This window comes from Buteo buteo, chromosome Z (assembly GCF_964188355.1).
Source record: "Buteo buteo chromosome Z, bButBut1.hap1.1, whole genome shotgun sequence".
Lineage (NCBI taxonomy): Eukaryota > Metazoa > Chordata > Aves > Accipitriformes > Accipitridae > Buteo > Buteo buteo.
Genome location: NC_134204.1, coordinates 87,887,269 through 87,900,791, shown reverse-complemented (window position 1 = coordinate 87,900,791; position 13,523 = coordinate 87,887,269). Strand labels below are relative to the sequence as shown.

Sequence of the window (13,523 nt, the reverse complement as noted above, 5' to 3'; positions counted from 1 at the left end):
TTCTTGGGGAGGGCAGAAGTTTGACAGTCTCTGTCAGGTCCACGCAGGCTGTAGCTGTGGCAGGGTGTGCAACGCCAGCCGCTCGTGGTGTGCAAACTTTCCACTGGCTCCTGTGGGTCTGTTTTCTGCTCCGGTGTCCACTGCATTTTGCTCCACTGGGATAGCAAATGCCCCAGTATTATTGTACTGAGTGGTCACTCTTTGCGCAGACCATGTCGGGCTGCATTTGCATGTCCTACCACTGCTTTTTCCTTCGGCTGTCAGATTTTGGTCCCCCAGTATTTTTCAAAGCTGTAAATCCTTTCCCAGTCTGTCATAACCAGAGGCCAGTTTGGCATCTCCAAAGGTACACAGAACACAATTTCATCTTCAACCTACTTTAGTCCGTGTCACCCAAGCATACCTAGAAATGATTTTTTGAAAACAATGATGAAAGGATGTGTTACGGCAGGGTATGGAGGTAGGTATAAACTATGTTAAAATTGCTTCAATGAGCTTTTAACAGCCAGTTAAAAATGCACCTTGAGCTGGGAGCGCATGACATTGAAGTGCACTTCTCCACAGCTTGCTGCTGAACACAGCTTACAAAAATGGGTTAGGAGAAGAATCAGTTCCTCACAATCATTTGTTAATAAACTCATCATGACTTATTTTGTATGTATAATTACTGCAGTTATATCTCCCCTTAAATACTATAGAAGTCATAGAAATGGAAGCCCATTCCGATGTTATGCTGCAGCTGGCCGAGGGGTCCTGCTGTCCTGGGGCCTTATCTGTGTGCCCGCAGTCCCCGAGGCCCCAGGAGCTGGAGGGGGATTCCACGTGCCCACCGTGTGCGAGTCAGGCTTGGGGCATCCGCTCTGTCCCGCTCAGCCTCTCCCTTTTAAGCTAGGTCTCCACATTTCTGAGTTCCCCACTGAGTAGGGGGGAGGTATCATTGACATAATTTTTGCTGCTTTTTAAACATCAAACTGTGTCATAAGAAAACCAAAATCCATAGTGGATCCGCTCGCAAAACCCACGGCAGCTCCATCACTCCCTTGAGCCACCGTCCTCAGATGAGCTCGGCGACCCTGGGCAGCGAGCGTGGCTCCTCGAGGGTGCTGGCGTGGAGGATGACGGCTTGCAGGCTTAGTTAGGGTGGTCTGGACGACAACCCGTGATGCTCAGCAGATGGCTGAGACCCCCGATGGGGTGGGACCGTCTGCTCCCTGAGCTTTGCCGCGATGGTCCGGAGACCCCCAGGGCGCCCGGTTCCCCTCCACCTCCGCAACCTTCGCCGCATGGAGAACCATCCCAGACCTGCCTTAGGTCGATCTGCAGCTCACCGGGGAGCTGTGCAGCGAGGTTTGTTCTGACCCACCTGGAAGCCCCCCCCCCAGCCCGCAGGCACTGTCAGCCTGCCTGCGAACGGCGCGGTGGGATGGGGGCTGCATCCTGCACCTGCAAAAACTTGCGACGCCGGTGAAGCCCGTCCTGCTGACAGCCCTTGCGGGTGCACAACCAATCCAGCTCCACTCAGTGGCACTATTTGCACAAGTGTTTCTTCAGATGTATAGGCTGTCAGGTTCATCAGCCTTAGGGCTGCTGAGGTGCGAGGTCCCACCATGCCTTCCCTGACCGCTCCAGGGGGAACTGCGGGATGGGGGCAACCGCAAGGCTTTTCCTCACACAAACTAGGAGATGGATAAGAAGATTTCTGGGTGGCTGCTGCGGGACTAAAATCACTGTAGGAGGAGATGAGCTGTAATCTCAGGGAAATCAGTTCTGTTAAATAACCCTTTTTTGGTGGTGGACCCGTAACTGGTTTGATGGTGCAGCTTTGCAGCAATGGAGTTGCACCCCAGGTGGGGTGGCACCTCGTGGGTGTACAGGCACAGCTCCAGCTCGTACATCTGGTGGGTATACGGCGTGGCTCCAGCTCGTCCATCAGGGAGGACCTCCAGCTGTCCTCGAGAGCAGAGACAAATGTTCTCGCAATAGAGAGGAGCTCCATCACTTCTCAGCAAAAGACCAGAGGTGGCTGGTTGATGATAAAACTGCTCATTGGCTGAGCATTTTAGGAAGAGCAGCACTGACAGGTCAATGATGCAGCTCAGCTACCGCAGTCTCGCTTCTTCCATTTGCTGGAGCCGGTGCAAACGCAGCGCTGGGGTGTGCAGCTGCCGCCAGATGTGCTCTGCGGAGCGGACGGATGCTGCCGGCAGCGGCGCGGCACGGCGCGGTGAGGGTTCACCGCTGGGAGCCAGGGAGATCCAGCCTGGTTTGCAAAGACCGCGTGTGGGGTGAAGGCAACGTGCGTACCCGCTGACGGCGAGTTTGCAGCTCGTGCCGTACACGGGTAGGCTGGAGCGTGGGCCTGCCAAAAAAACGGTATTTTGGTATTTTCCCTACTTGTCCCAAGTCGGGGATGGGGTGGGGTGGGAGGTGGTGGGCGCTGAGCAGAGTGCAGGGGGCTCGGGGTGCTTGGGCTCCTCATGTCCTCACACCCATTCTGACTGTGAAATCAGTAAAGTACCCATAAAAACAGAATGCAAAGGTGGGAGTGTTTGGCAAACCCCCAACCGCCTCGAGTTTTTCCAAGCCCGGAGGCAGGACAATGTGCTGCCATCGGCAGATGCTGGTCTCTGTGTCTCCAGGAGGAGCAGAGCTGGTCCAAGTATATCTAACAGGTCAAGCCTTGAAATGAAGAAGCAATAAGCCACTGAAATGGTACTATCACCGAAACATGATTGATCAATTGAATTCTATCAGAGACAGTGGGCAGTGAGATTAACTCAGGCCTGATGGGTTCAATGAGTTAAAGCATGATGTTCATTTCAGCTTCATTTCACCAGTCTTTGCTTGTGAAATTGGTCAATCAATAGAGGTTGAAGATCATATATATATATATTGGTGACCATCTTATAGGGAATATAATCTAGCGTAGTCAGCTCCTGACTCCGGCTGCCTTCAGTGGGTAATGGAGACAGAGCAGAGACTCTATCAGTGCCATCGAAATGGCCTGATATCTTCTCCAAATGAAAAGTATTTTTGGATCTCTGATGATTTATCTTTTTTTTCCCCTCTTTCTCACTTTGATCTACGGCAAAACCCATACCCATCTTTGTGAAATATAGTGATTTCTCTTGAAAATATTTGTGTGATGATCACCTATATACACTTCAAAATATAAAGCTTCTTTTTAGTGATACTGTCCTTTGAAAAAATAAATAACAGTGCTTAGAAAACTTAAATAGTGTAAATGCAAAGATCTCTCACCGTGTATGCGGTCCTGAAGCTAACGCTTTGCTGGGAAGAGCAGGAGGCTGCTGGCTGCCAAATGCACACAATCCTGAGAGGTGGCATGAAAATTCTGTTTATGTTTTAAACAAAGCCTTCCAAATGGTAATTAAACAAAGTCTTTATCTTCTCTGGACTAATTTACAGGCATGCTACAAGGAAACAAATCACCTTTTTGCCTCCTGGTAATATTTCATTTGCTTCATAATGTTTTAAATGCGGTGAATAACATCCTTCCTAATTAGCCTGCATTTCCCTATAAGGTGGAGTAATTAGGTATGATACCAGGTAATGAAGTTGGACAGTACAAATTAGAGACAGAAACCATGTCCTTTACGAATATGGGTTGTTCATGGTACTAGCTATTTACTCCCTTGATTAACCCTGTAAAACCACATTGTTTAAAAAAAGAAAACAACCTGAAAACCTGAAAACAGAAGATTCTCTTGTTCTTCAGAAGCGCAATGCATCAGACAGATGTACCATGGAGGTGTGCACTTCATAGTACATCATTATTATTAATAACACTGGAAATATTATTCCAGCTGAATTTGTGGATGGCACCCATTTCTCAGCTGCTGTCACCTGGCTGAGATCCTCGAGTGGAGCTGCGCTCCCTCAGACCAGGGCAGGGTCTGTCCTGTGCTATTTCACAGTAACGCTTCATAACATGGTAATTAAATTGTGCTGTTGTCCCACTCTGAATAAAAAAAGACAAGATGGAGTTGATCTTTTTGTTTATTTTAGTGTTTTTTACTGGTTTTTTACATTTTGCCTTTTTTTTAATACTAAGCTTTAGGGCTTTTAAACATGCTCTAGTGTTTTGTGAAGATAGGGTCTAGGGTCATTTGCTCTCCTTATTTTGGCCCATAGTCTTAGAAATCTTAGAAATGTATAAACAAAACACTATTTTAAATCAAGTGAGTTATGTGGTGTGTATTGCTAAAAATCTGGTTTAGATGTATTTAGCGATCTCAGATACTCTCCTGCTGTTTCAGAAAACATGTCATGGACAAGTATTTAACTGTAAAAGTATGCTGAAAAGAATGAGATTACAATTTGTCAAATTTTTTAAACTGATCTTGACATTTGCTTAGGTCCTCAGGAAATAACTTGCTCTTGATTAACAAAGACACAATATTTCTGGATGATATCCACACCATTTAGGCAGCCTTTTGTCAGCCAGACCGTGCATGGCACCTCTTCCCAGAGATGGATCTGTTCTGTGCCTAACGCTTCCTAGATGGTTCAAACTTTGGCTAGCTGTAGGAAATCTTTGCTGGCATGTAATATTAACATTACACCCAAGTCGGGGCAGTTTCTTTAGGAGTGTGTCTGGCTTTTGTTGTGAAACCATGAGTTGCTTTTCTGGCTAGGATGCCAACAGGGATGAATGTGTCTGTGCAGTTCAGACTGAGAAATAATTGCTTTTTCCCGCGCCTAGCAAGTGCCCACCGGTGAATTGGGGACCGGGGGGGTGTCACTGGGACTCTGCCCCGTGCAAAGCTGCATCCACTGTGGCAAGTCCTCCAGCTGCAGATTCCAAGCTGGATGCGCACCTAAGAGGACCCGAGTCGGTGTCCGGAGCCGGGCTGGATGCCTGGGAAGGACTTGGATCAGACCGGTGGGGAGGCAGCTGGAGCAGGTCTGGCATGTGCTGGAGCTTAGTGCTGGCAGAGGGTGGGAGGCACGGGGTCTCCCCGGGGCGTCAGGGCAGGTCTGGGTGCAGGGGGCTGCCGGCGTACCCCCAGGAATCACGGTGCTTTCTGGCCTTGTGGTGGGAGGGGAGTGCGTCGCATCCGAGGAAGTTCAGAAAGTTGTGGTCTGACGGCACCGTCTTGTCCCGTCTGTGTAATCTGCTAGAGGTAAGGGATGAAACATTTGTGTGAGAAGAATGTCCTCTTTTGCATTAAAGAGAGTATTATATCTGTGCTCTTCATTTGCATTTCTGGAAAGATGCCATTGGACTGGGAACTAATTGTTTTGCAGAGTAGGTAGGTACACACGTAGTGCTACTGTCAACAAAACATAACCCTCCTAGGTGGATGCATTGATTATATGAAAAATGTTTTTACCACTCCCTGGAGCCTATTTATAACCCAAACTGTTTCAAACCTGCCAACAGTATTTTAATTATCGAAGATATTCTAGTGTATTCAAACAATGCATAATGCTAATGGTAATTATCTCACATTCATATAATGTCTAACAGCCAAATGCATCCCAAAGACCTTCACGAACTTTCAGGTGTCATGTGCAGTGTATAGAAAGTCCCTTTACTTGTGCAGCAAAATCCAGCACTTAACCTGCAATTTGGCCGAGTTTGGGAAACGCAGTGCAAAAGAACAAGCTATCCCTTCGTTCACGGGATGTGCAGAGGGAGCGATAACGAGGGCGACTGAGGTTTGGGTGGTTCCCAGGCTCCCCTCACAAAGGTGCTGGATCCTCTGGGCAGTGACAGCCATCCCAGTGGTCCCAGCCCTGCCCCATTCCTGCCCGGGTCCCTCCCTGGCAGCAAACCCTGCGTGCATCGTGCTTTCGCCTCAGCACAGCCCGGCTGCACCGGGAAGCACGTGTCGGAGGCTGATCCCGTCTCAGGTCCGCAGGATGGCATGTGGAGCCACCAGCAATATCACCAGCGGATAGCGGTGGGGGGTTCAGCCCCCTCTGGCTGGCTTGCTCAGGCAGCGGTCCCAGCGCCGTACCAAATCCTGACTCTCCAGAGCCCCACCGCTGTCTCCATGGGATTTCATCCCCTGCCATATCGCCCAGCGCCGTGCAGCGAGGCATCTCATCCGCTGGCTCCCTCCCGGGTTTCTCCGGTCTGGTGGTTGTCTGTGGATTTCCCTTGCGGAGAGGCATCTCCTCCTCTTCCTCGTATTTCTCGGGATGCTTTGGCGGCAGGCACCCAGGGTGGTCCCCTGCCTTGCCACCCCTTGGAGGACGGGCAGCCGGGGATGGATGTGGCCGAGCTGGTGCTGCGGGAACTTGGTGGTGTCTCTGTCCGTCCCCATCCCGAGCCGCATCTCTGGACATCGTGCTCCGACACGATGGGGCAGGAGACCAGCTCCCAGCATGATGTAGCCCCCAGCCCGGCCCCGAGCCTGTCCCTGGCTAAGGCTGCCACACCAGGCTTCGCCTGTGTCTGGCTCCTCTTCTTCAAGATATTCACCCCCCAAAAATCCGGAGCTGCACTCCGTAATAAAAGAAGTGCTGCTGGTGAAACACTGGTCGGCTGCTCCGTATTTGAATACTATGGAGCCTCATTATACACCTGATCTCTGGGTGTGTAAACAATGCACAAACTGTACTGGCGTCGCCAAGAACATTTTCCAGGTCATGCCACGTCTTGGATCATTTCACTCCCTTTCATCACCCCCTTTAGACCAAAACTGCATAAAGCTTTAACTTTGATGCCAAATTGTGAATAACATTAGTTTAACCTGAAATTTAAAGCCAGCGTTTCCATGCTCCAGAGACAGGGTCTCCCTGGCCTTTTGCTACCATGCAGCTAGCAACCAGAATTTTAATTTTATAAGCCATGGTTGACTAAACCCAGCACTATTAGATACTATTTGATTTAGAATAGTAAAAAAAAAAAAAAAAGATTTAAAGATACGCTGCTTTCTTATGTCCCTTTGTATTTTTTCACAGCTCTCTACACACTCTTAGACTTTATATACAGAGGACAGGTTCAGGGTTTTTTTCCTGTGTGGAATAAACTGATCCTTGCACTTTATGAGAGCCAACATTGTCTAGTCTTGTTGTAAGTCGCGCGACTTTGTCTAAACATACAAATACAAAGCTGTTGATGCCTAAATTGCTGAACTAAAATTTAGAAGGAAGTTTCTGGCATTAATTGCTAACATCAAATGCCTGTTTAGTGTAAGCAGTTTGTTACAGAGAGTGACCTAGGTTGAAAAAGTATTTCTGTGTGTTGGTCCCGAGTTTGAGAGATCTGTATTAAAGCAGCCTGGTTGTCTGGATACACAGCATTTTCTGCAAAATCCAGTTGTGCTGAAGGATGATCTCAAATCAATAGTCCTTTGTGAAAAATCTTGTCCACTAGGCATCACCTATGGTACTGATGGCCAGCGCATGTCTGGGCACAAAACTGTTGTTTACAGCAGCAGGGTGTCTTTGCACAGCTTGTCTCTGATCCTTGCCATAAAAAACACTTGATGCAGAATCTACCAGGCAAGGTCTGAGTGATGTTATTTGCCTGCAGACTACTTGGACAGTAACCCACTGCAACGTTCATGAAAATCTTGTTGTTAAGGTTGCATTTGAATTCTGCTCCTCAAAACTGTCTTGGCAGCGAGATTCTATTTTTAAAATGTTTCCTTCCTCTGTCTATTGCGGTGTTGCCATCTGGAGAAGAAATCTGATATTTACTGTTGTTCTTGGAGTTCCACCTCCTGGAGTCCTGGGAATACTGCAGACCTCAGCTTTCAGTGCATAAAAGATACATTTCTAGCACTGACAGGTGAAGGAAAAGTAGAAAACCACTGTGAATCTGCAAAAAGCAAATTGAAACAAGCCCCTGTATTGCAAGAGTCTTCTGGAACTGCCAATCTAAACATTTCTGAAACTTGTCTCACGGCTTTTCAGCCATGGGCAGTCACTTATGACTTCTGCTAAAAATCTCTGCCAAAGGGGAGAGAGAGGAAAGCCTGCGTTGGAGCCTAGGCTTTCATCATGCTGATAAGCTTAAGAAATACAGAGTGAAACTGCAGTGTCAGGAGAGAGCACCGGATCGGGTCTTGCTGAGGGTGCTGCAGTGGTGATGCTCAGCCCCAGGGACATCCCATCTCCGTGCGGTGCCAGTAGTGCCTGTGCTTTGGAGGTTGTCCGGACAGCCGCTGCCGGCGGGAGATGATGCTGGATGGAGGGTCCGTGCTTGCTGTCACGGGCACGCTATAGCTCAGAGCTCGGCACGGGATGGAGCTGAGCAAGACTTGCAGGTACCACGGGAAAGGGGGTGAAGCGTACGGGCGGTGACTGGGCGAAGCGGATCTGCTGGAGCTGACCCAAGTTGACCGTGGCTGTAGCATCAGGTGGTGTACTTCTCCTCCCGGGTCCTCTTGCACCCAGACCGTGAACCCGACAGGTTCTCAGGTGGTGCAGCAAAAGCGATGCGAGCAAAGATGCGGCCGTTATCCTTTGTCCTGCCTTTAAATTATGTGTGAAATCATTGATGGTAAATTGCGTTGGCGGTTGGCTGTAATGGAAGGCTGCTCAGTGCATCTTCTGGCAATATGTGTCTGGCTTGTAAACTCCTCTCAAAGAGTCTTCACAGTGTCAGCGTAATGGTACCCACGTCTATGCAAGGGATAAAATGAGACACTCCTCTGTAGGTCTCATCATTGTGATACCTACTTACTCTCCGTCTTCTCTCTCCTCTTTGAAAGGTATTCAGGAATCTCCAGTACCAAATGGCCATTCTCTCCCGGGAAGAGATTTTCTTCGGAAACAGATGCGAGGAGACCTTTTCACCCAGCAGCAGCTCGAAGTGTTGGATCGTGTCTTCGAGAGGCAACATTATTCTGACATTTTCACAACAACTGAGCCCATCAAACCAGAGCAGGTACTATTGCAAATGTTCCATGTTTTCCTGATACGCTTTCTGCTGGCAGAGATCTGCTTGGTGGACATCACCAAACACTTCTCAGAGTCTCAGTAGAAAACCATGGAGAAACAGGTGTCATATCAAGCTCTACAGCCAAGTGCACATTAGCCATAGAAGACTAAGTATTAAAAAATAAAGGAAAAAACTTGTTGTGTAAACATTAGCAACTATTTGGGTATGAAATTACACCTGATCTGGACCAGTTACAAAATGGGACCTTGAAGAGCATCACAGCTTCTGATGCTTTCATTAGATCAAAAGCAGGCTATGCAGGTAGCAAGGAGAAGACTTGCAAAACTCAATGCCCAGTTTTGGTTCATAGTTAGCGTGATTGTGCACACAAATTAGATTTTTGTGTCCAGAAATGGCTTATTAGGCATGTAATTGGCCATTTGCTGAGAGAAACAACCAATTAGTATGTGAAGGTAAATTAGCTGCACCTACAGATTAGCAGTGTGTTTGAGAAGGACTTGGCACTAATTTTTTGGGAAAGTTCCATTTTTGCAGGCACAATACAGAAGCACATGCAAAAACTGATGAGCTGTGTCTCTCTGTCGCCTTCTTCTTCTTGGGCAGCAGCCCTTAATAAGCTGCTGAGAGGGAGGTAGAAATGCATATATTGCTGTCAGCACCAATATCGGTCTGGCTGGCTACTTAATGATGTATTTGGCCATTAATCTTCAGTGTTCTTAACACTAGACCTGCTTTTTAGCAAGGTGGGTGGACTCTCAAACTGCAGACAAACACCTCTTTACCTTAGAGGAATCTATACATTTGAGGGCCACGGGAGATTATCTCATGGCAGCCTACTACCATTGTGGCTCCAGTTTAAGGAGCATGTATTGGTATAAATTTTTTGGAAGAGTACTTACTTATGCTGAAAGTCATACAGTAGAGTAGAAATTTCTCATGCCTTTAAGCTCACATCTGTCATTTGTTATTTCATTCATCGAGCCATTTGCTTTTCACCAGCTTCTGCTGGTTTTGTGGCTTCCCTGGTTTGTATTCACAGAGGAACTCTGCAGATCTGAACTCAGACTGGAAAGAGATGGGGAAGATGCTGAGGTCAATTTGATTTTTTTAAAAACTCGTTAGGAAAGCTAAACAGGCGGTGCCTCTGGAAGGTGAAATGGCCTTCACATACCACTAGATGGTGGTTATCCCATCTGAACACGGGTGGTACTGGAGAGGACAGGCACTGTGCCCACTACTACAGCAAGCCTTTTCAGTGGCAGTCACTTGGAAGTTGTGTGACGTTAGATCTGTCCCTGTGAAACTTTTATATGCCAAAAAAGTCATTGTAAAGAGAGCAGTGATGGAAGAGGATCGTTTATTTGTTTCTGTGTTCTGAAGTCTCTGAGTCATGGAGAACTGTAGCTCAAGGGATACAGTCCAGCAGTGAGTGAATGTTTATCCAGAGAGACACTTTTACTGGTTTAATAGGAAGAATGAGAGAACTGAATGAGGATGTTGCTGAAGTATTATCCCAATTGTCAAATATGGGATATTCGGCTGTTGGTGGAGCAAGGATCTCCCTGGGTCCATGTAAGCAGCTGTAACTAGAACAGCTGTGCAGCCAGGTTATTAAGATTGGCGATATGCTGCTATTAATTTGGTTGACAGGGTACGCTCTGCATGCTCTGGGAAGTCAAACAGATGCCGAGAAATGTGATAGTATGATGTACAAAAGGTGTTTAGCAGAACCACTGTGCCTAGGCATTTTAAAGTTTAATTACAAATGGAGCTTGTAGTTGTTAGCTTTCATATAGGTTGGAGCATTGTCATTTGCTTTCGGAAAGCTGGGCGATGGTTATGGGCTTGTGGCTGTTTGGGATTGGCTTCTGCTTTTTGGTGGCATGTAAAGTGTAACTTTCACCACGAACACATCTGATCTGTATGATTAGCTCTGGTTTGCAAGGATGGGGTATGAACTCCAGCCCTTACCAAAGCAATCATGTTTTACCTCTTTGGGGAGTCAAGCAAAGCTGTCATGATACTTAACCAAAGTGGAGAATCTGTCTGGATCAATCAGTAAGGCCAAAGAAATCAATGAGAAAGAAAATACCGAGAATATTAGTGATGTGACTTCAAAAACCAGAGTTGTCTCTGCAATAGTTTGTCATTGTAAACCAAGACCTGCCTCTGGCATCTGGCGGTCCAGCGTGCTGCTGAACCCAGGAGCAGTGGTTTAGGAGCTAAGTCAGCAGTGGATGACTTAGTCACCAGTCAGCAGTCCCAAGCTAGTTCTGTAGAGAAAATAAGGAAAAAAAAAATATGTTGATGGGCTGTGTGGGAGTGCTTGCCCACTGCTGCCAAACCCTTTCCTTTGAGTGCTTCCAACCTCTTTCCTTTACTTTTCCGTCTTTAATGTTTCCCTTAGTTCACCTGTATAAAATGGAGACTCATGAGTTATTTCTCACCACAAAACGTGTTGTGCTCTTGACAAGCATCATCTGAGTTTTCACGTCTGCTGTAAGCTGTGCCTTCTATAGAGAGACCCACAGGGAATGAATACTTGTCTTTGGGGAAGGCCTCATCCAGTGCTGAGAGAGAAGGCAACCACTGGACAATGACAGGAAAATAAAATATCAGACAGTCCTTTGTTCAGAAACAGTGCCCACTGTGTGCGCTGGGTGAGGCAGGGATCCCACCGTGGGTTCGTATAATTAAAACTGTGTCAGACTGTGTGCGTTGGGGGTCAGAAGTAAGGCATCTCCTATTATGTGCCTCATTTTGCAACCTAGTGCCTGGCGGTGCAGCTGTGCATGCATAGGTGTGTGTACTCTGCAGCATGGGTATGTGATACCTGCACATGTAGTCCATTTTAGATTGGATATAAGGAAAAATTTCATACTGAAAGGGTTGTCAGGCATTGGAACAGGCTGCCTGGGGAAGTGGTTGAGTCACCATCCCTGGAGGTATTCAAAAAATATGTAGACGTGGCACTGCAGGACGTGGTTTAGTGGGCATGATGGTGTTGGGTTGACGGTTGGACTCGATGATCTTAAAGGTCTTTTCCAACCTAAACGATTCTATGGTTCTATGTAGGGCGTGAGAATCGTTTGATGGCAGGTGAAATCCAGCAGCTGGGAGCCAGGAAGCCTGAGGCTGAGGGTTGGGTCTGCAAATGGAGTCAAATCCTCTCATGTCTCTATGTTACAGGGGAGTAACCAAGGCATAAAGTCCGTACTCTAGAAGCACCCTGGCCCACCTTCCCCTGACAGAACCCTGCTGTAAGCATGAGTTCTTGTAGAAAATGAATGCCTTTCCCTCACGTTTGTGCCCTTTTCTGCTCGTTTTTTCAAAATGTGCTCATTTTTTGAATTTTTTTCACAGCCCGTGATTGATTTGCACTGGCTGCAAATGTTCACAGAAAACTGATTTCATGTATTTTCGGGCACAGATTTGGAAAAACACATAGCGGTGTATTTTGCAACACCGCCATTGCGCTGCTGTTCTCCTCATGGCTGCTGGCCGCCAGCACTGCGCAGTTCTTTCATCGGCCGGGACAAAGCCTATGGCTCGAACGTTGTGTAATCCTCAGGTCCCAGAGAAGGAAAGCCTTCACGGCGTCTGCCTCCTGGACCGGCAGCGGTTCCCGTTCTCCACTCCATGCCTCCTGGTGTGCGTGGGGACGGGCTCCGCTGCTGCCTGGTGTGCCGTCTCCGCAGCGCAGTCCCCCTTGCCCATATGGAAAGCTGTTTGTGTTGCTTGCACAGCCGACATCCAGGCTTCCCTCGGAGCAAAGCCGGACTGACACAGGGAGAACACGGCTACGTCCGTGGAAAACCACCGTACTCCCACCCGGCCCCTGCCCTAGGCAAAATCCCACCGTTCGTGGTCACCGCACTGACAATTCAGATTTTACCCAGAACTGGCACTCATCCTGTGCCCTTCCTATGCACAGAGCTGCTACACCAAGTGGCGTAATTTTCCAGCGCCTAGTCCGTTAGGAGCATCCAGCTGGAGGAACGGGAGGTGCTGGCTGTACTCAGCAAACCCCTCTGCGTGGCTGTGAGGTCGGTTGTCCTCCGGTGGCTTTTGGTGGCTGTGAGAGCGGGATCAATACCTCTACGGGGGAAAACTGCGGAATGAAGGATATACAGCAGGATCAGCTCGACAGGAGAGGCAGTGCATTAATTTCCTCAGAATAAAGAAGAGAATTATCTATGCTGGATTTCTGTCCACAACTGAAATGGATTCTCTTGTATTTTCAGCTTCACACATGGGTCCAATCGAATACTCATTGAAGCCAAGAGGAATATTTCTATTGACTTCAATAGACTTCAGATCAGGGCCATAATGAGGCATAACATGATGTGACCAGATTCAACGCTATGTAGGTCACCAGTTTAGAAGAGAACTGCTTGCCACTAATAGCAGATAATTCCCAGGCCCTTGCTGATGCTTTCCCATTGCTTTTAGCTAGAACTAAACTGAATACCTGTTCTTGTATTCACTTCTGGATAAAGTGTAGATATTCTGGGATTAGGTAGAAACCAGGCAAACATATACTAATATACATATTCATGATATGCAGTGCAGATAAGTCTGGATCTGGAGATAAGCACAGGCAGTTGACATTCGGATAACTAATGAACCTGAAAAAATT

At 47.6% G+C, this 13,523-nt stretch overlaps 1 protein-coding gene across 7 annotated transcripts in view; it reads left to right on the top strand.

The window, feature by feature from the left end:
* PAX5 (paired box 5) overlaps positions 1-13,523 on the top strand; it is a 135,093-nt gene that overhangs the window by 44,200 nt on the left and 77,370 nt on the right. For all 7 annotated transcript variants that reach the window (XM_075019476.1, XM_075019475.1, XM_075019472.1 and 4 more), the window contains one exon: positions 8,694-8,869. In XM_075019476.1, the coding sequence (XP_074875577.1) occupies positions 8,694-8,869 (176 nt within the window). The remainder of the gene's footprint in view (positions 1-8,693; positions 8,870-13,523) is intronic.